This window comes from Poecilia reticulata, chromosome 22 (genome assembly GCF_904066995.2).
Source record: "Poecilia reticulata chromosome 22, P_reticulata-male-v2, whole genome shotgun sequence".
In the NCBI taxonomy this organism is placed as follows: domain Eukaryota; kingdom Metazoa; phylum Chordata; class Actinopteri; order Cyprinodontiformes; family Poeciliidae; genus Poecilia; species Poecilia reticulata.
In genome coordinates this window covers 27,721,506-27,742,036 of record NC_088851.1, presented here as the reverse complement: position 1 = coordinate 27,742,036, position 20,531 = coordinate 27,721,506, and the positions used below count along the sequence as shown (strand labels likewise).

The 20,531-nt window shown below is 44.3% G+C and overlaps 2 protein-coding genes across 6 annotated transcripts in view; one reads left to right on the top strand and one right to left on the bottom strand.

The window, feature by feature from the left end:
• syt14a (synaptotagmin XIVa) overlaps positions 1 to 20,531 on the top strand; it is a 32,786-nt gene that overhangs the window by 11,098 nt on the left and 1,157 nt on the right. Inside the window, exons 7-9 of one of the 5 annotated variants that reach the window (XM_081603603.1) lie at positions 548 to 737; positions 5,553 to 5,609; positions 9,183 to 9,984. In XM_081603603.1, coding sequence (XP_081459729.1) covers positions 548 to 737; positions 5,553 to 5,609; positions 9,183 to 9,496 — 561 coding nt within the window. In that variant the 3' untranslated portion in view covers positions 9,497 to 9,984. Of the gene's footprint in view, positions 1 to 547; positions 738 to 2,414; positions 2,837 to 5,531; positions 5,610 to 9,182; positions 9,985 to 20,531 lie in introns of those variants that run through there. The other 4 variants (XM_081603602.1, XM_081603604.1, XM_081603605.1 and 1 more) reach the window with 4 other exon arrangements.
• On the bottom strand, positions 17,135 to 20,057 carry gnmt (glycine N-methyltransferase). The gene is made up of 6 exons (XM_081603613.1): positions 19,436 to 20,057; positions 18,873 to 19,000; positions 18,651 to 18,764; positions 18,441 to 18,583; positions 17,686 to 17,807; positions 17,135 to 17,605 (listed from the first exon to the last, which is right to left on the bottom strand). The coding sequence occupies exons 1-6, from the start codon at positions 19,642 to 19,644 to the stop codon at positions 17,434 to 17,436; spliced, it is 888 nt and encodes a 295-aa protein (XP_081459739.1). The 5' UTR covers positions 19,645 to 20,057; the 3' UTR covers positions 17,135 to 17,433.

Genomic DNA, 20,531 nt, shown 5'->3' with positions numbered 1-20,531 from the left:
CGGTCTGTTTCATTCCGACTCCAGTCCGGTTTAGTCTGACTCCGATCCGCTTCATTCCTATTCCGGTCCGTTTCAGTCCGACTCCGGTCCGCTTCAGTCCGACTCCGGTCCGCTTCAGTCCGACTCCAGTCCGGTTTAGTCTGACTCCGGTCTGCTTCAGTCTGACTCCAGTCCGGTTTAGTCTGACTCCGGTCTGCTTCAGTCTGACTCCAGTCCGCTTCAATCCGCTTCATTCCTATTCCGGTCCGTTTCAGTCCGACTCCGGTCTGCTTCAGTCTGACTCCAGTCCGGTTTAGTCTGACTCCGGTCTGCTTCAGTCTGACTCCAGTCCGGTTCTCCGGTTTGGTTGTTTTCAGAGGCTGATTCATGTTGGGTTTTTGTTGCTTACTTTGTAGGAACTCTTGAGTTTCTCCTGAGATTTTCAGGCTGGTTTTGTTCCTCAGGAGGAATGTCAGGCGGTGATAAAACCGATTCCAATGATCGATATGTAGTTTCCCCTGGTGGATGACTGGGGGGGTTTCCTGACGGCCAGCTGTGGTGTTTTCAGGGTGGGGAGTCCCAGGTCAGCCTGTCTGACCTGACGTGCAGCGACAGCGCTTCGTCCTTCCTGTCCGTCAGCCAGACCTCGGCTCCGGAGATCCTGGTGGGCCTGGTGTACAACGCCACCACCGGCCGCCTCTCCGTAGAAATCATCAAAGGCATCCACTTCAAAAACCTGGCCGCCAACAAGCCACCCAGTAAGTTCCCTGCAGCGCTTGGTGCTGACAGTGCAGCGGCGTTCGGGGTCACAGCCTCCATCAGTGGGACCAGCTTCTAAGAAAAGATGGCTGCCAGGTTCTCTCCTGCTGTGCAGTTCTCCTTGTCATCAGTTTCCTTCATCAGCCTCCTAACTAGGAGTTTCAGTCCAGCAGAAATTCACACATTAGCGCAGCTAATCCAGTAAACCCCAGTCAGCTGTGGAGACAAGACTTTACTGTTTTCGTGTTGAGAAACTCAAAGTACCATCACCTCAGACACACGTCTCTCTACCTGCTCTTAGACACAAAATGAGCCACAAACCAGGATGTAAAATCATTCAAGACATTTATTAAATCAATGCATTTGGCAAATGGAGACACAACTCAGCCACAAACACGGACAGCAATGAGTCAGAGTGAGGGAGTGAGGACTTCATGGAGAACCCCTCCAATTATTCCCATTCACAAACTACACCTGCCAAATCCTCCCCTTCAGGGTTCGGTCCACCCTGGGCTCTGACCATGTCAGGAGGTGTTTGTCCTTCATTCTAGATGTTTCACCTTTTACTTCTGGAACATTGTGAGCAGCTGCTTCCTGTTCTCCTCTAACTGGATAACAACATTATCCGTCTTATCGTTAGCTGAAATATTTCACACTATAATGGGAACACAAGTCTCTAAAGGGTTTAACACACTGTAAATATAAAGCGTTATGTTTTATATTCAAAATATGCACAACTCACTCAAAGCATGAAAATACTTGATTAGAAATATGTAGCTATGATTTGGCACCAACACATTTTGATGCAACAATGTCTTTTCTATGACGCGGCCATGTTGAAAAATCACAAGATTATCAGTAAATATAATTTCTACAGAAAAGTTTTATCTGTTAAATGTTGTCAAATGTAGTGCAAAACACTATTTTCTTGACAACCATCTTGAAAAATTATCCACCATCTTGACTTTTTCAGTGGATGTCATTTTTATTTTATTTTATTTATTTCCTTTATTTAACCAGATGAACCCGTTGAGATCTGGGCAGAAATACACAGCAACCTGGTTACAAAACATATACACAAGTATAAAACCATTTAAAAACAGTGACGCTGTTTAAAAGAGTCTGTTTTTAAGAGTCACTCGAAATGAGTCCAGTGAAACCAGTTCTGACATGTTGAGTTCAGACTGGAGCTGAAGGAGTGTCACACTGACAGCTGGCTTTCCTTTTTCAGTTCGACAACGTGGAGCATGCAAAAGAAAAATGTTAGAGTGTAAAGAATGGGAATTAACAGACCTATGTAAGGAGAGTTTAAATATGCTGGAGCCGAGTAGAGATTTATAAATCAGGATCATCAGGTGATCGTTTACAGTCCACCATGATGTGAGACTCTGCTACCGGTTACAAACCTTAAAGCACAACGATACAGTATTTAGTGACTGAAGGCATTTGGTCGAAGCTTTCATATATAAAACATCTCCATAATCCAGGAGTGGCAGGAATGTTGCAGCCACCAGTTGACTTTAGCTTTAAGAGAGAAACATTTCTGTAATAAAACCCAGTCTTCATTTTCAGTGTTTGTAGCAAATTTGCTATGTGAGTTTTAAATGAAAACTCTTTATCTAAAATAAAGCCAAGATATTTATAATTACTGACAAACTCAATTTGTGTCCCTGCAGCAGTGGAGGGATCTCTGATGGTTTCCTAGAGAGTGAAAAATCCACCGCCTTCGTCTGATCCACATTCAGAACCAGCTTCAGTTTGTAAACGGGTTTGAACTACAGTAAAAGCAAATACTGTATAAAATAGCAGCAAATCACTAAATCATCTGCATAAAAATGATAAAAAGCATTTGACAGATTTCACACAAGTTATTTATATAAATAGAGAATAAAAGTGGCCAAGAACTGAGCCCTGTGGGACACCATTTATAACCGTACGAATAGAGGAAGTGGAGCCGGCCAATTGGACTCTCTGGTTCTGATCGACAGGTAATCAGCTGCCCACATGGTGGCTGGATGTGAGAGAACAATGCTGTGTAGAATATCAATTAAAGGTGTGATTTACTGTAATTTACAGTGATTTACTGTAATTTACAGTGATTTACAGTGATTTACTGTGATTTACAGTGATTTACAGTGATTTACGGTAATTTACAGTGATTTACTGTAATTTACAGTGATTTACTGTGATTTACAGTGATTTACTGTGATTTACTGTGATTTACAGTGATTTAGTGTCAAATGCCTTTGATACATCAATAAACGGAGCAACTCAAAGCTTTTTGTTATCAAGAGCCTGAATATGATCATTAATAACCTTTAAAGTTGCAGTAACAGTAACCAGACTATTCATTTTATAAAACACAATTAGAATCTAAAAAAATCTTCAATTGACCTAAAACTAATTTTACATTTTTTTGCTAGGATACATAGTTTAGAAATTGTAATTGTTTACCTGATTCTCCACTCCTGACTGGAGGCAAAACGAATGCTGACTTCCAGACACTAGGAATTTTATTAGAGATTAAACTTAGATTAAAATATGAGACGGTGGCTCTGCTACAAACTCTGCTGCTAATCTTAGAAAAAAGGATCCAGATTATCTGGCCCTGCAGATTTTCTGGTGTCTGTTTTTAATTCTCTTCAGCTGAACAAACAGGGGAAAATTAAAAATGGTGAATTTACAATCATTATTCAGAAACTGCTCATCAGTATTAACATTTGGGTCAGAGGAATTTAAATAATCAAATAGAGAACCAACAGAAATGCTAATTAAAACAATTTAAAGCTGCTAATTTATCAGAAACCATTTGGCTTTTATTCCAAACTAAACCTGGAAAGTCCCTCAGTGGCTCCTGATCAGCCGTTTCACTGTGTCCAACTTTTCTTTGGATCATTTACATTTTTTGTGAAGGAAATAATCTGACTTTGTTTTCTTAATTAATAAAGTTCATTTATTCCTCAATTTCCTAAAACAAATCCAGCTCTTCAGTTTTATTGTTCCAGCCCAGCTGCATCTCTGTGTTTAAGCAGATCCCCAATATCTGGGGGAAACCAGGGGCAATAAAACCAGGGGTAATAAAACCAGGGGTTAGAAAACCAGGGGTAATAAAACCAGGGGTAATAAAACCAGGGGTTATAAAACCAGGGGTAATAAAACCAGGGGTAATAAAACCAGGGGCAATAAAACCAGGGGTAATAAAACCAGGGGTTAGAAAACCAGGGGTTATAAAACCAGGGGTAATAAAACCAGGGTTAATAAAACCAGGGGCAATAAAACCAGGGGCAATAAAACCAGGGGTAATAAAACCAGGGGTAATAAAACCAGGGGTAATAAAACCAGGGGCAATAAAACCAGGGGCAATAAAACCAGGGGTTAGAAAACCAGGGGTTAGAAAACCAGGGGTAATAAAACCAGGGGTAATAAAACCAGGGGTAATAAAACCAGGGGTTATAAAACCAGGGGTAATAAAACCAGGGGTAATAAAACCAGGGGTAATAAAACCAGGGGTTATAAAACCAGGGGTTAGAAAACCAGGGGTAATAAAACCAGGGGCAATAAAACCAGGGGTAATAAAACCAGGGGTTATAAAACCAGGGGTAATAAAACCAGGGGTAATTTTACCCTCATTTTACGTCCAGGAACATGTTTATTTATTAGTCTTAAAAGCTCTTCATGCCAGGTTCGGTCAACATTATGAAAAAGAGACTCTGTTCCAGTTAAAATGTAGCAACTCATGAACAAAAGTGTCACTGAGGCCGTTTGCAGAAACTCCCTGTATATTTATGCGTTTGTCATAATTAAATCTAGTGATGATTTTAGAGGGCATTTATTAGGGGGGTAGTTAATTAACTGGGTGATATTTGAAGAATCAGTTTTTCATCCATCTCAAGATGCTGTCAACCAGTCTAGACTAAAATCTAACAAAACTAATTCATTTTTATTTAGGCCAGTTGGATATTTGGACAGAAAGCAGCAGGTGGTCAATGAAACCCTGTAACTGCCACGCTGAGTTTTAGTGAATCCAGTTTTCAAAGCTAGAAACTCAAATTGTTTTGAAATAGATACAGAAAATAGAAGTTGTTCTTTACATAGATGGCAACACAACGAAAAACATTATAACCTTCTAAGGAAATATTTTTATTGGTAATGGAATCATGTAACCATGTTTCAGTGTTAGTAGATTTTAACCAGCTCTATCTTGGGCAGTAAACTGAGTGTTGATATGTATCACACCAAGACCTGACCTGGTCTTAATTCTTCCAGTGTTGATGATAATTGGACCCGGGTAAAAGCAGGATGAGTCTTTTCCATTGACCATTTGATACTAATCCAGTTTTCCTGGATAAAAGAAGATTCATTCAACACAAACGGCTCCTTAAGACAGACATTAAATGTACTAAGTTATCTATTGGTTAAAGTGGTGCCAGTGAATGACCAAACCTGAAGTGTCGGGTCAAGGGTCACGGGCCTGGTGAGTCTGAAGGAGAGAGCCACGTTGTTATACATCCTCAGAAGACTTTTCACATGTCAAAGGTCAGAGTCTCAGTGAACTTACTGACCTAAAGTCCTCTCTTCACTCTTCTTGGATTTCAGGAAAGTGTTGACAGTGTAATTTGGGGTTTATCTGTGAATTTCCAGCCAAAATGAAGGATTTTTCTGAAATCCCACATTATCTGGTGAACTTTGTTCTTGATATTTGACCCGTTTTTCTTTCCGTACCTTCCTTCTGCCTGCTCCTGATATTCTGTCCCTACTGGCTTTTGACATCTTGGTCGCTGTTTTTCTTACTGCTGTCCAACCCTTGTTGTCAGACGGGCTGTTCTGTTGTCTCAAACACTTGGTAGGCGGACAGGTTTATATAATCAGAGGTGAGTCTGCGCCGCCCGCTCAGCCTTTCTCTGCCTTCATGGATGCAGTGCAGACGTTTCACTGGAATCATATTTTCACTGCATGCAGTTGGATGGGATCTGGCCCTTTGTCTTTCACATAGAACTAAACGGAGTAAAAGTAGAAATACAAATATTAGTTTCTACCTAAAGCTTCAGCTTCAAACATATGAAAGTTGAACCAGCGTTGAGTTTTTATGTTTGTTTATTCTGCACTCTGATATTTACATGAAATGACTAAAGATAACAGTTTGATTGACAAATGAAATATTTTCTGTTCAACAAAATTAGTCCTATAGCTTTTTTTATTATTTGATTTAAATAATTAGTTGGAACCAAGAAGCAGAAAGGAAACACTTTTTCAATAAAATACAAACTGTTAGCCGACATTAGCTTAGCTTAATTTGTCTAATTTTATATTGATAAGAGTATTGATAATCCAAAATAAACATAAAAGCTGAAGTATGTGATTGGAGCTGAAGGTGACAGGCTGAATGTCAGCAGCTCATCCATGAAGACGTTTCCTCGTTGTGAAGCTGGTGTCTGCATGAATCCCTCCCTCCGTTTCTGCCTGATTGTCTTCAACCGTTTCTCTCTGAGAAATTCACATTTTCATCCGGTTCCAGGATTCACTCTGGACTATTTCATAATATACATAAAATAAGTCGTTTTATTACTTATGTCACATTTTTGACTAGATTAATATAAAAATATATTTCAATTATGTGAAATATTGGACAGATTCAGTTTTTACAGTTTGAAACTTTCTATTTATTTTAAACATGAGAAAAGTTTTTGTAAAATACAAACACGTAAATTTCAATTTATTTAAAATGTAAAAGCAAATAAATATGTATATATTTTAATACTAGTTTCTGATGAGGATGTTCACTTACCAGAACATAAACTGATGTTCCATCTTTCTGTGCACACACACACACACACACACACACACACACACACACACACACACACACACACACACACACACACACACACACACTCTGCCCTCCTGTTTGTGGGTCTTACCAGCTCATACCTGTCAGGTTTTCAGTGTGATCCTGAAAAGCTCCTCCAATCAGGAAAGTCACATCTGGTTCCTGAAACGTTTTGATCCTGACCTCTGATTGGCTCTGACTCTCCGAGTGGAGAAGCGATTCGCGGCGCGTTTCCAAAGCTCCTTTCTGTGGTGTGAACAGCAGCGAGTCAGTCAACTGCTCTACTCACGTCGACCGCAATCAGGGACGAATCGCGGATATTTTCCCAACTGCTTTCACGGAAAGAGGGTGAAGTCAGTGTGTGATTGAAAGCTGTGTCTGTCAGACACACCTGCACACATCGTCAGACAGCAGCACAATACGCACCATGCAGCACGATGTGCCGGGACATGTTACTGCAGTAATACGGCAGGATTACGGCTGGTGCGTAAGGTCAAAGGGCGAGAGGTGGGGTCACTCAACAGGTCGCTGCTTCTGCAGATGTTTTATGAAGTTTTTATTTGAGCCTCCTCAGCTTCTTCTCATTTATTTCAGTTTAGATCCTCAATATTTTCAGCAGAAAATGATTTTTATATGTTTACCTTAATCTGACCTTTGAGTCATTCAGGTATGAAATGGTTCCTAAAGGTCAGTGTCTGAAGTAGTGGTGTGTGTTTCCTCAACTTAGTCTAACCTAGCTTAACTTGCAATAACTAGCTTATCTGAGACTAGCTGACTGTGTGTAGAACGTTAGCGCCCAGTCAGGCTGACTGTGTGTTGTACGTTAGCGCCCCGTCAGGCTGACCGTGTGTGGAACGTTAGCGCCCCGTCAGGCTGACGGTGTGTGGAACGTTAGCGCCTCGTCAGGCTGACTGTGTGTGGAACGTTAGCGCCCCGTCAGGCTGACCGTGTGTGGAACGTTAGCGCCCCGTCAGGCTGACCGTGTGTGGAACGTTAGCGCCCCGTCAGGCTGACCGTGTGTGGAACGTTAGCGCCCCGTCAGGCTGACCGTGTGTAGAACGTTAGCGCCTCGTCAGGCTGACCGTGTGTGGAACGTTAGCACCCGTCAGGCTGACTGTGTGTGGAACGTTAGCGCCCCGTCAGGCTGACTGTGTGTGGAACGTTAGCGCCCCGTCAGGCTGACTGTGTGTGGAACGTTAGCGCTCCGACAGGCTGACCGTGTGTTGAACGTTAGAGCCCCGTCAGGCTGACTGTGTGTAGAACGTTAGCGCCCCGTCAGGCTGACTGTGTGTAGAACGTTAGCGCCGCGTCAGGCTGACTGTGTGTAGAACGTTAGCGCCTCGTCAGGCTGACTGTGTGTAGAACGTTAGCGCCCAGTCAGGCTGACTGTGTGTGGAACGTTAGCGCCTCGTCAGGCTGACTGTGTGTAGAACGTTAGCGCCCCGTCAGGCTGACTGTGTGTAGAACGTTAGCGCCCAGTCAGGCTGACTGTGTGTTGTACGTTAGCGCCCCGTCAGGCTGACCGTGTGTGGAACGTTAGCGCCCCGTCAGGCTGACCGTGTGTGGAACGTTAGCGCCCCGTCAGGTTGACTGTGTGTAGAACGTTAGCGCCCCGTCAGGCTGACTGTGTGTAGAACGTTAGCGCCTCGTCAGGCTGACTGTGTGTGGAACGTTAGCGCCTCGTCAGGCTGACTGTGTGTAGAACGTTAGCGCCTCGTCAGGCTGACTGTGTGTGGAACGTTAGCGCCTCGTCAGGCTGACTGTGTGTAGAACGTTAGCGCCCAGTCAGGCTGACCGTGTGTGGAACGTTAGCGCCCAGTCAAGCTGACTGTGTGTGGAACGTTAGCGCCCCGTCAGGCTGACTGTGTGTGGAACGTTAGCGCCTCGTCAGGCTGACCGTGTGTGGAACGTTAGCGCCTCGTCAGGCTGACCATGTGTGGAACGTTAGCGCCTCGTCAGGCTGACTGTGTGTAGAACGTTAGCGCCCAGTCAGGCTGACTGTGTGTGGAACGTTAGCGCCTCGTCAGGCTGACCGTGTGTGGAACGTTAGCGCCTCGTCAGGCTGACCATGTGTGGAACGTTAGCGCCTCGTCAGGCTGACCCTGTGTGGAACGTTAGCGCCTCGTCAGGCTGACCGTGTGTGGAACGTTAGCGCCCCGTCAGGCTGACCGTGTGTGGAACGTTAGCGCCCCGTCAGGTTGACTGTGTGTAGAACGTTAGCGCCCCGTCAGGCTGACTGTGTGTAGAACGTTAGCGCCTCGTCAGGCTGACCGTGGGAATATCAGGGTCCAGCTACTCCTCACGCTCTTCCTGCATCAGTTAGTGGCAGAGCTGCTCGTCTTCTGAGAAAATTGAATGTTTTGGTCGTTTACCGTCGTTGGCTTCTCCAGGTTAGACGTGCAGCGGTTGCTTAGCAACAGGAAGAAAGCAGCGCTGCAGCCATTCTTTGATCAGGAGGAAGTGGTGACCTTGGGGTCCTAACCTGGTGACAGGATGGAGGGAGCAAAACGTTTAGAAAACAGCTCAGTTTGGCAGGTTCTGGTTCTATCAGAACCTGCCGCTGCGCTCCGTCTCTTCTCCTGTACTTCCTGTAACCTGCTCCCTGCTTCCTGTCCAGACACGCTGGTGAAGCTGTCACTGCTGAACTCCATGGGTCATGAGATGTCCAAGTGTAAGACGTCCGTCTGCCGGGGACAGCCCAACCCCACCTACAAGGAGACCTTCGTGTTCCAGGTGGCGCTGTTCCAGCTGTCCGACGTCACGCTCATCCTGTCCGTCTACAACAAGCGCAGCATGAAGAGGAAGGAGCTGATTGGCTGGATCTCCCTGGGCCTCAACAGCTCCGGGGAAGACGAGCTCAGCCATTGGACGCACATGAAGGAGGCCAAGGGACGGCAGGTCTGCCGCTGGCACAGCCTGCTGGAGTCCTAACGGGGGGTCAGGGGTCATCCTGATGTCTGTTATATTGCCATCATGTTGTCCATTCTGTCTACCAGTTTGTTGTCATGGTAACGGCAGGGAAGGACCAGAGGCTGGCCCCGTTGCTCCGACTGACCTCCAGTCCTCCATCAGCTGCTCTGTTAGCCGCTAGCTGTTAGCCGCTAGCATCAACAGGCTGGTCGGCTCCTCTGGTTCATCATATTGGAGGAATTGATGACATCATGATGGTTCAGTTGGTTCTGGTTGACTTTCTGCAGTGACTGGAAAACCAGCTTAATGAGCTACTGGAGCTACTGGAGCCGACATTTCTCCCAGTTAGGATCCAGGTCACATCCAAACACATTTAGGATTTATGCTGATTCTGTCTGACCCAGAGGTTCTGTCGGGTTCTGGTTCTGGTTCAGCTCAGGCATCTGGCTAAATACCAATAATATATTGATATATAAAGTTAATGCTATATAATAAATAATCCAATCAAATGCCATGGAGGGAATTTGCTTAGCAGCAAACATGTAATTTACATTTAATAACATATTTATTACAGTGTAATAACCTGTTATTACAACATGAACGTTTGGTAATATTATATAATTATTATTTTGATGTAACTAGTAGCAACATCTTCTAACAAGACGTCAACTAGTTTTAGCTTATTTTCTAATTATTCATGTTAATAATGTATCATCACAGAAACACATTCATATTACAGAATAATTACTGAAGAGCAAATGAAATTAGCACCTTGATCTTTCAACAGCTTCTTCTATTCAACTATTAAGTAAATAATTGTGGTATAATTTATGTAACTAGTTGGTAGTAACAGTTTGTAATAACATGTTTAGAAGGGTTATATAATATTACCAACTTATTAATAACTTCATTTCACATTCAGATAAAAGACATAAACACCAAATTTAGGGATGAGGAAGATAAATATGAAGCAAATGTTTCTGAGCCGCAGCAGAACAACCCGGTTAAGCCCCGCCCACACCTGTCCTACACCTGCCCTACACCTGGAAGCACAGGAGCTGCCTTACCTGAGATGGCCCCGCCCCCAGAGCACAGGCCCCGACACCTGCCCAGGTGCTGGAAGCACAGGAGCTGCCTTACCTGAGATGGCCCCGCCCCCAGAGCACAGGCCCCGCCCATCAGCATGGAGCACAGATAGCACACCCAATCTCGGTGGGAGGGGCTACTGAAGCCATGAAGCTGATTGGTTCTGCAGATCGTCTGCAGGTTTTCATTAACAGCCAAGAGTTTACAGAGTGTGTGTGTGTGTGTGTGTGTGTGTGTGTGTGTGAGAACATCAGGGTGTGAATACTTCTGACTTATTGCCCTGTTTCTGATTGTGTGGCTTCTGCTTTCTCTCAGTGATTGTTTCTAATGTATTTTTGTACTAAACATAAAGGTGAGCAGAACAGCAGAGCCTCCGGTTCGCCCGTCCCTTTAAGACGGGTTGGAGTCCAGCTGGTCGGTACTGTTCCTTTAAGGGTTGGAGTCCAGCTGGTCGGTACTGTTCCTTTAAGGGTTGGAGTCCAGCTGGTCGGTACTGTTCCTTTAAGACGGGTTGGAGTCCAGCTGGTCGGTACTGTTCCTTTAAGGGTTGGAGTCCAGCTGGTCGGTACTGTTCCTTTAAGGGTTGGAGTCCAGCTGGTCGGTACTGTTCCTTTAAGACGGGTTGGAGTCCAGCTGGTCGGTACTGTTCCTTTAAGGGTTGGAGTCCAGCTGGTCGGTACTGTTCCTTTAAGGGTTGGAGTCCAGCTGGTCGGTACTGTTCCTTTAAGGGTTGGAGTCCAGCTGGTCGGTACTGTTCCTTTAAGACGGGTTGGAGTCCAGCTGGTCGGTACTGTTCCTTTAAGGGTTGGAGTCCAGCTGGTCGGTACTGTTCCTTTAAGACGGGTTGGAGTCCAGCTGGTCGGTACTGTTCCTTTAAGGGTTGGAGTCCAGCTGGTCGGTACTGTTCCTTTAAGACGGGTTGGAGTCCAGCTGGTCGGTACTGTTCCTTTAAGGGTTGGAGTCCAGCTGGTCGGTACTGTTCCTTTAAGGGTTGGAGTCCAGCTGGTCGGTACTGTTCCTTTAAGGGTTGGAGTCCAGCTGGTCGGTACTGTTCCTTTAAGGGTTGGAGTCCAGCTGGTCGGTACTGTTCCTTTAAGACGGGTTGGAGTCCAGCTGGTCGGTTCCTCTGGACCCTCTGATCCTCAGAGCTTCACCTCAGCTGCTTCGCCTCCAAACTGCTGGATGACACAAATATTTATAGTTTTATGCCAAATATAATTCACTCTTTGTCAAAACATGGAAAGAATGTTCATCCCTGCAATGTATCCCAACATCAGATGGAAACTCCTGGAGATTTAAGGTCAAACCTTTAACCTGTTTGGGCTGAAGGAGAAAGCCTCTTCACTAGAAACAAGATGGCCGCCTCAAGCTCCAACCTGTAGACTTTGTCTTCTGTTAGATTTTTCTGGTGGATTTTGAAAAATGGAGAATCTGTCATAACTGATGTAGACAGTGGCGGCTCCGCTAGCCAAACGTTAGCTTCACTGACACTAACATCTGCTAATGCTAAACAGAGCAACAACGTCCAATAACTGGTTTCAAAGGCTTGTTAACGGCGGCCATCTTGAAAGATTTCCAGTGACCAGCTATGCTAGGATCTACAGGCTAATGTGGTTCTGTTTGGGTTTCTCCTCTGATGGTGGTTCTGAATCTGCTGAGCTTTACAAGCTGGTAAAGTTTTCAGCAGGAGGGTGTACTTACAGGAGCAACGTTCTGGTTTGGACCCGGCCTGGTTCTGATGCAGGCCGGTACCAGGAGCGCCATCGGCCCTGCAGAGGAAACTAGCTGAAGGTTCTGGTTCTGGTGGAGGTCCCACTGGTTCTGGGTCCAGTCTGTGTTCTTTGCTGGTTCCGTCAGTGCCACAGCGCCTCCTGCTGGTGAACTGCAGCTCTGACTCGGTGGTTCCAGGAAACGGACAGAGAGCGGTCGTCAAGGAGACGGTGCCGGTGTTGTGGACCCGTTAGTGACCCGGTTCCTCTGGTTCCGCGGCTTCGTTTAGATCCAATCGCTGCTCTGACCTCGTTGTTTCTGTGGGAACGACCTTTGCCCTCGGCGGCATCGGTGCCTTACTGTTTCAACTTCTTGTCTTAATATTCCTGAATGAACTTTTCTCCTGTATTTCTGCCTCCGTTTGACTTTAAAAACGTTTTTGAAGTTTCTATGTGATGTTGCTGAATAAAAAGATCCTGTTTTCTTGGTCACATGGTCGTTTCTGTCCGTCTGCAGGCCTTTAGAACGTCAGATTAGCAGAAACATTCTGTCATGAATCAGCTGTGGTTCATTTTCTATTCATAAACATAAATATTTAGGTATGGAAACCAACCAGCAGGTGGCGCCACGCTGCAGTTTGTGGATTCACTTTTTACCGGCAGCAGCTCCTCTGGAGGTCAAAGGTCAGCTCTGATCGCAGCGTCTTTAAATGGGCCGTGATTTACGGCGGTTCTCCTCATCCAGAAGCGTCCCTCCCCCACCTGCTTCTGTTCTGGACACAGGATGACCAGCGGTCGGGTCACAGGTCAAACTGCAGATTCAGCTGCTGAACTGTGAACATGAACGAGTTCAGCTGTGACCTGCTGGTTAACGCCTCACCAGTTAACTACTAGTTAGCAGAACTACACCAGTGGAGTTAAGTATCTACTAGTTAACTAAACCGTTTTCACTTGTTGGCTGTAGGGGGCGCCACTAAACCCTTTTAGTTAAGATATAAAACTGAACATCATCTTTTATCCAACCTTAAGCTCCAAATGGTTATTTGATACATTTTCATATTTATAACTAGTAAACCCAGGTGAAAAAAGAATACTTCAGTATACTACATTTTAATATACTTTAGTACTTCTATCCATGTACTTCAACTGTACTATTATGGAACAACTTAGTATACTTTAGTAGTATTTAGATAGCATTAAATTACAACTAATAGTATATTTTAGTATACTATATGTACTTTTTTGGAACAACTTCAAGTGTACTTAAAGTATACGTTTTAAATGTATTTCAGAGCTTTATTATTACATTTTGAGTGAAATCATTCTGTCTCAGAATTATATAAAAATATATATTTAATATACTTCAAATATATTTTAAATATATTATTAATATATTTAAATTACACTTAATTTTTATTTGTGATTTCCTGCTATTGATAATAAACTACATTTTTAATTAGTCTTTATTCCTACGTACCTATTTTGTACATGACATGCATAATAACTACACTACATTGTTTTAGGCTAAAATTACATGGAAAGATTAATTACACAAGATGTTCAAAGTAATTCAAAGATTTTGTTTTATTACCAACATTTTAAAATTGTCCAATTTTACTCACAACTTTATGAACTTTACATAAATGATCAGTTTACACATCAAAAGTGAACACATGAACATGAAGTGTGACAATAAAACATAAAGTGAGGATCAACCAGAACATTCCGGTTCACTGCACCTTACAGGAACCTACAAAAAAGAACAATAGAGCAATTAAACAGAAAGTATTTGTATTTAAAGAGAACAGAAAAATGGCAAATAAAAAAATAATACTTACAATTTTAAGACGTTGTGGACTCGCCATGTATGTGACATCATCAGAACTGATGATGATTGGGACCAGATGCCTGGGGTGGAAAAACATTTCTGGGTTTATTTGCCTGTTTATGTTAGAAGTAGAAAAAAATAGTCATTAATGTCATAGAGTCAGTTGATGTTGGCATTAACTATGAAGCTGTTTTAAATGTGGACTTAAGGAGACAAACTACCTTAAAATCTTTCCATCCATGATCTGAACACACTGATCCTTGCAGGGTGGTGAGGGGGGCTGGTGGTGCCCATCTCCAGCAGCCATCAGATGAGAGGCAGGGTTCACCATGGACAGGTCACCAGTCCATCACTGGGCCCTGAAAGACAACAACAAATAAAAAAAAGAAAGATAAATGTTAGATTAACGAGAAGAGAAAATTTCTGTCCAGTTACCTTTAAATCAAATCATGTTTATTAAGCACATGGTGTTGGTAACACAGCAGTTTTTGTTGTTGAAAATGTAGCTTTAGCTCCTCATTGAAAAAACAAACGTACATCATGAAGACGATGTGGAGGTTCATCCTCAGAGCTGGTTGGTGACCTGGTGGAGTCAGAGCTTCTTCTGAGACAGAAAGTCTTTAGGTTTCTAACACCTGATTTCTCTGGTTTCCTCTTTCATCTTCATTTGCTTAGACTGCAAACATATGAAGATAAAATCATTGATGAACGAGTTAGAACAACAACCTCACAATATCAAAGTCTCTGTCTTATGGAGCTTAATTAAAACCAGGTTAGTTTATGAATTAGTCGCAACAAACATGCAGTTATAACATGAAGCTGAATGATTGATATAGTAATAATCATACAAGTCACAATAAAATTGATAAAATAATTATTTAACAACCCAACGTAAGTTATATATCTTTACTGCACTGTTTATAATTAAATGAAGATAATTAATAAGCAAACTTACCACCAGCTAGCAGCACTTAGCAGCTAGCAGCACTTAGCAGCTAGCAGCACTTAGCAGCTAGCAGCACTTAGCAGCTAGCAACACTTAGCAGCTAGCAGCACTTAGCAGCTAGCAACACTTAGCAGCTAGCAACACTTAGCAGCTAGCAACACTTAGCAGCTAGCAACACTTAGCAGCTAGCAGCACTTAGCAGCTAGCAACACTTAGCAGCTAGCAGCACTTAGCAGCTAGCAACACTTAGCATCCTTCATCCCTCCGGGCTCTTTTTGTGACACACTTTTCATTTCCATCGGTTGTTGTCCCGTTGTGTTGTCGTCTAACTTGGACTAGGACGTCACCAGCTTGAGTTTACCTAAATTAGTAGCTATTGTCGAGGCCCTCTCTACTTTTAAGGAACAGCGTCTGTTATCTTCCCTGCTTCTTTGTGGCGTTTTTTAAATAAATGAAAATGTGCAACACCGCCACCATCTGGTCTGGAGTCTGAACTGGAGCTAATGCCGCTGATTAGAAGGTTTTACGTCACACATCTGAAAATGGATTTTATACTTTCTTTAAAATTACATCATGATTATCCTTTTTTATTCTATGCAATTTTAATAAATAGTAAAAGATTATTAAGGCACTTATAAATTCATACATATTCATTCATATTTTGTTCACTTAAAGTATACTTTTATTTAATATGTTAAAAGTGTACTTAATAATTAATATACTTAAAGTGTACTTTCACAAATTTACGTATGTTTGAAGTATACTAAAGTACTTTTTTCCCCTGTGAGGTCATAACTAGAACATCTCCACCAGCTGAAACCATGTTTTATTGATTACTGACAGTCAGTTTTCTGATAGAACCCATCTGGTCCCATCTGGTCCCATTAAATGTGCTGCACTAGGCAGCCGGTTCGGTTCTGATGTAGCTTTACTGGACCCGACGCGCCAGCGCCACCGTGTGGAGGAACGCAGCGGGTTCTGTGGCCGGACCCGATGTTCCGACACTGAAGTGGAAGCTTAGCATTGGACACTTTATTTAAAATGAAAAGATGTTTGCACTAATCCTTTTATTGGAATATCCTACCAGTTAAAATACTTTAAATACAGAGAATAAAACAACATCAGAGGGAAACAGGTTTATATTGGAATGAAGCTGTTATTAAACTAAACTATTTTAAAGTATAGGGACAAAAAACTCCACCAAACATATTTTGTCCTGATTATCCGCCAAATAATTGCTGACAGTAACAACATTGCAGAGGACAAACTAAAGCCGTTTATAAATATATTTACAAGCTGTTGTCATGGAAACTAAAACAGCAGCTTAATGAAAACCAGGAATAAAATAAAGAAAGTTGACCGTAATCTGCGCTGAAATAAAACATGAAACGAAGTCAGCAGTATGTGACGGAGCATCGATGTGCGCATGCGCATTACTACAAGGTAGGACGGGTTTAAAGGTAGAGCTGATAGTCAGAACACCGGCTGCAGCGGCCTGCGGGTCGGCCAATCAGAACCAGAGACCCGGTCCTGTTGACTCCTTCACTGCTTACCCAACACACACACACACACACACACACACACACACACACACACACACACACACACCATCATTTGTCGTCATAGACCTGTGGCAGCTCTGCGTTGCCATGGGAACTGTGTTTTCGAGGACTGGCTTTACATCAAAGTCTGGACATGGCCTCCATGTCAGAACCAGAAAAACGGTGAGAACCCGACCAGAACCAAAACCCAAACTGAACTAATCACCTCCAGTTTCCACTGGACGCAGGCAGGCGGTGAAATGTCGCCCTCTAGTGTCCTGGATGGGTTTTGAAGTGTTTTCTACTCGGCAAGGTTCTGCTGCAGAGGTCCAAGAGGTTCTGGTTTATCTCCAGCACCAAGGAGCAGAAACAGAGTCTGGTCCGGTCCAGTTCGGGTCGTGTTCCAGGTACGACTGAAACCGCTGGAGAAGATGCTCCAAGGTTCTGGGGTCTCTATGGTAACGGCTGAGATGAAACGGGTCCAGCCGGGTCCGTCCAGAACCACGTAAGGCCTTTCAACCATGACTCAGCGAAACACGACAAGCAGCCTCATACTTCAGAGTTTTATTAAAAGATCAAAAATCAGAACCACTTGTGGACCGCAGATTAATCAGAACATCGTTTCAGAACCGGCCGGCCGGCCAGCAGCTCTTTTCAGATTCATCGTCTTCAGGAATTTCTCCACTGACGTTTTGGTCGGTTCAGACCGTCGGCTGAAAGAGTAACAGAACGTTCCTGTTGACTCAGCAGCTTTAAGGCAGAACAGAAACCGGTCTCTGCTCAGGGCACGGTAGAGGCGGAATCATTGCTGCGACGCGCAGACCCGGCTTGGCCCAGAAGAACCGGCTTCAGGCCGTCCTCTTGCAGACGTGGATGAAGTAGCAGGGCGGCGGGTCGTGGCCCGGCCGGAAGGCCTTGAAGTCTCCGTAGACGGTGTGCTCCATGTTGGCGCTGAAGGCGTCGCTCAGCAGGTCGCAGAAGCTCTGCAGGCGGTGAGGGTAGTAGGACAGCCGGAACTTACTGCACAGAACCAGAACAGGGATTACTCTGGACGGGTCTGACTCGTTTGCTCACCACCTGGCAACCAACCGCAACCTCACCTGACTTCAGGAAGCTTCTGCTGCGCTGCCTGAGGCACCTGGATGGTGTAGTCCAAGGTGATCATGTGAGGCTTACTGTTGACCCACAGAACCGAGGTGGTGATGTCCTGGGTCAGGTCGCTCTGCAACAGCACAGGTCCGACTCAGTTCTGCTCAAGGTTCTGATTAGACCCGTTTCTGTGGCGTTAACTCTCATGAAACTAGCTAAAGCTAACTACAGCAAATGAAACTAGCTAAAGCTAACTATAGCAAATGAAACTAGCCAAAGCTAACTATAGCTAATGAAACTAGCCAAAGCTAACTATAGCTAATGAAACTAGCCAAAGCTAACTATAGCTAATGAAACTAGCCAAAGCTAACTATAGCTAATGAAACTAGCCAAAGCTAACTATAGCTAATGAAACTAGCCAAAGCCAACTATAGCTAATTGAAACTAGCCAAAGCTAACTATAGCTAATTGAAACTAGCCAAAGCTAACTATAGCTAATGAAACTAGCCAAAGCTAACTATTGCTAATGAAACTAGCCAAAGCTAACTATAGCTAATGAAACTAGACATAGTGAACTAAAGCTAATGAAACTAGCCAAAGCTAACTGTAACTATTGAAACCAGTCATATCTAATGAAAGCTAATGAAACTAGCCATATCAAACTATAGCTAATAGCCTCTGAACCAACGTTTAGCTTTTGCTGTCTGGATTTCTGTCGCTGCGCCTGAAGCTGAGAATAACGCACAGAGAACCGACTTCCTGTTACCTTGTAGTAAATGTTCTTGCCCTGCGGGGCGCGCCCCGTCTCCAGGATGTAGTCGTAGTTACGGTGATCGATGATGAGGATCCCGCCGGGTCGCACCATGCTGGCGATGTTACGGAGCGCCAGGCGTTGCTCGCTCTGGTCCCCTACGACGAACGGCAACGCATCACTGTCTGGAAGTCAAAGGTCAACACCGCACGGTTCTGTCCAAACCTTTGAAGTCCGGCAGGTGAGCGAAGGAGTTCCCGAGGCAGATGACCGCGTCGTAGCCGTCCGCGGGTCTGTGGATGTCATCAGGCAGCGTCAGCCAGTTGGCCTCTTCGATCACTGGACACACACCAAGAAGCTTCAGGTTCTACTGCGGTTCTACTACCGGTCCGGGCCGGGTCCCAGCCAGTACGACCGGTTCTGGTTCCGGTCGGGTTCTGGTCCTACCCCACTGGTCGAAGGCGGCCTCCTTGCGGCGCTCCCACCGCGCCTTCAGGGCGAACTTCAGCATCTTGTCGCTGGCGTCGACGCTCACCATCTGGAAACCTTCCTCCACCAGCATGATGGAGTCCACTCTGCACAGACGGGTCAGAACCGGGTCAGAACCATGTCGCGTGTTGCTGTCATTTACAGCAGGTGTTTTATTGAAGGCCGCCGCCGTTCGTGTCGTTCAGAAATCATCTTGTTGCTAAGCGACAGCTGCTAACGTCACCAGCCCACCATTTTCAGATGCTCCTCTTTGCTGTGTTGTTGCCAGTTTGCTAAGAAAGCAACCTGGAAGGTAAACATCCTGCCTGAGCTGGTGGCCGCATGGGGCCCTTCTGGCCCCCAAAACATCTGGAGACGCACCTGGATCGATTTATTATTCACTCAGCTTTAGGTCGCTCAGAAAATCTGAGAACATTCAAAATAAATCATCAGCTGTTGCATCAGCTCAGCAACAAGTGGAAAACGTCACTACCGTAACTCCTGGGGATGTCGCGCACAGAGAACCGCGGCTGGCAGCTTACCCGGTCCCGCAGGCCACGTCCAGCACCTTCCGCACGCCGTGCCGCTTCAGCAGGGAAACCACCCAGCTCTTGTATTCCTGGGTCCGGCTCTGGATATCTCCGATGTACAACTCCCACACTTTGGCCGCCTTCCCGTCGGCGTACTGATCCGGAAGTCCCTCGGCGGCCACGCCGAGAGAGCGGGTCCTGAAGACGCTGTCGACCGACATGCTGCCCGCCTGTTGCCCGCTGCCGGGGTGGTTCTGTGGGTAGAAGATGAGCCGCAGGCAGCCTGACCCTCCGGCAGGTTGCTGGTGTTTATATAAGAATCGCAGCACGACAGACTTTCAGCCAATGGTGCTCTGCTGCGGGAGGACGCCTACTTTCTGACTGGCTGACTCTCGGAAGCTCCGCCCCTTTGTTCACGTCAGCGGAAACCCCTCTCTACTCTGCCCTGAGTTTAGTCTTGCAGGTTCTCCTGAAGCCGATGTTTAGAGTTTTAAAGTGTTTTGGAGGTTTTTAGAGGTTTTTAGAGGTTTTTAGAGGTTTTGAGCTCACGCTGGATGTTCGGAGGATTCTGGGCTCGTTTCCCGTTTCCTCTGATAACCGCCTGTCATCGGGAACATTTCGTACCGTGAACTGCGGAACATGAGGCGTTTTTTAAAGTATTTCAGTGAATTCATGGAATTGCCATGGGAACTATTAAATCCTGCTGTCAGCTTGGACACTTCCTGTTTATGCAGAATAATAAACATTTTCTTTCCAGAAGTAATATTATTTATCACTAAATTCTGGAAAAACTAATAATAACATTTAGTAACAAACAAATTCAAATAAATGATGCTAAACTCACAATGAACAGAATTAAAATGAAATCAGATTTTAGACAAAAACATTAAATTAACTAAAATATTATATATATATATATATATAACATATGTTGTTAATACGTATTCCAGTCTTTAATAAAATTAAGTAATTTGCTAAACTAATACAAGGATTCATTATTGATTTATTGATTTATTGATTTATTGATTTTCCTCTGAGAGGTTTACAGAAATCTGCAGGAAAGATTTTTCTGTTTTCATTTTAATAATTCTTCAGAAACTCTTTGTGC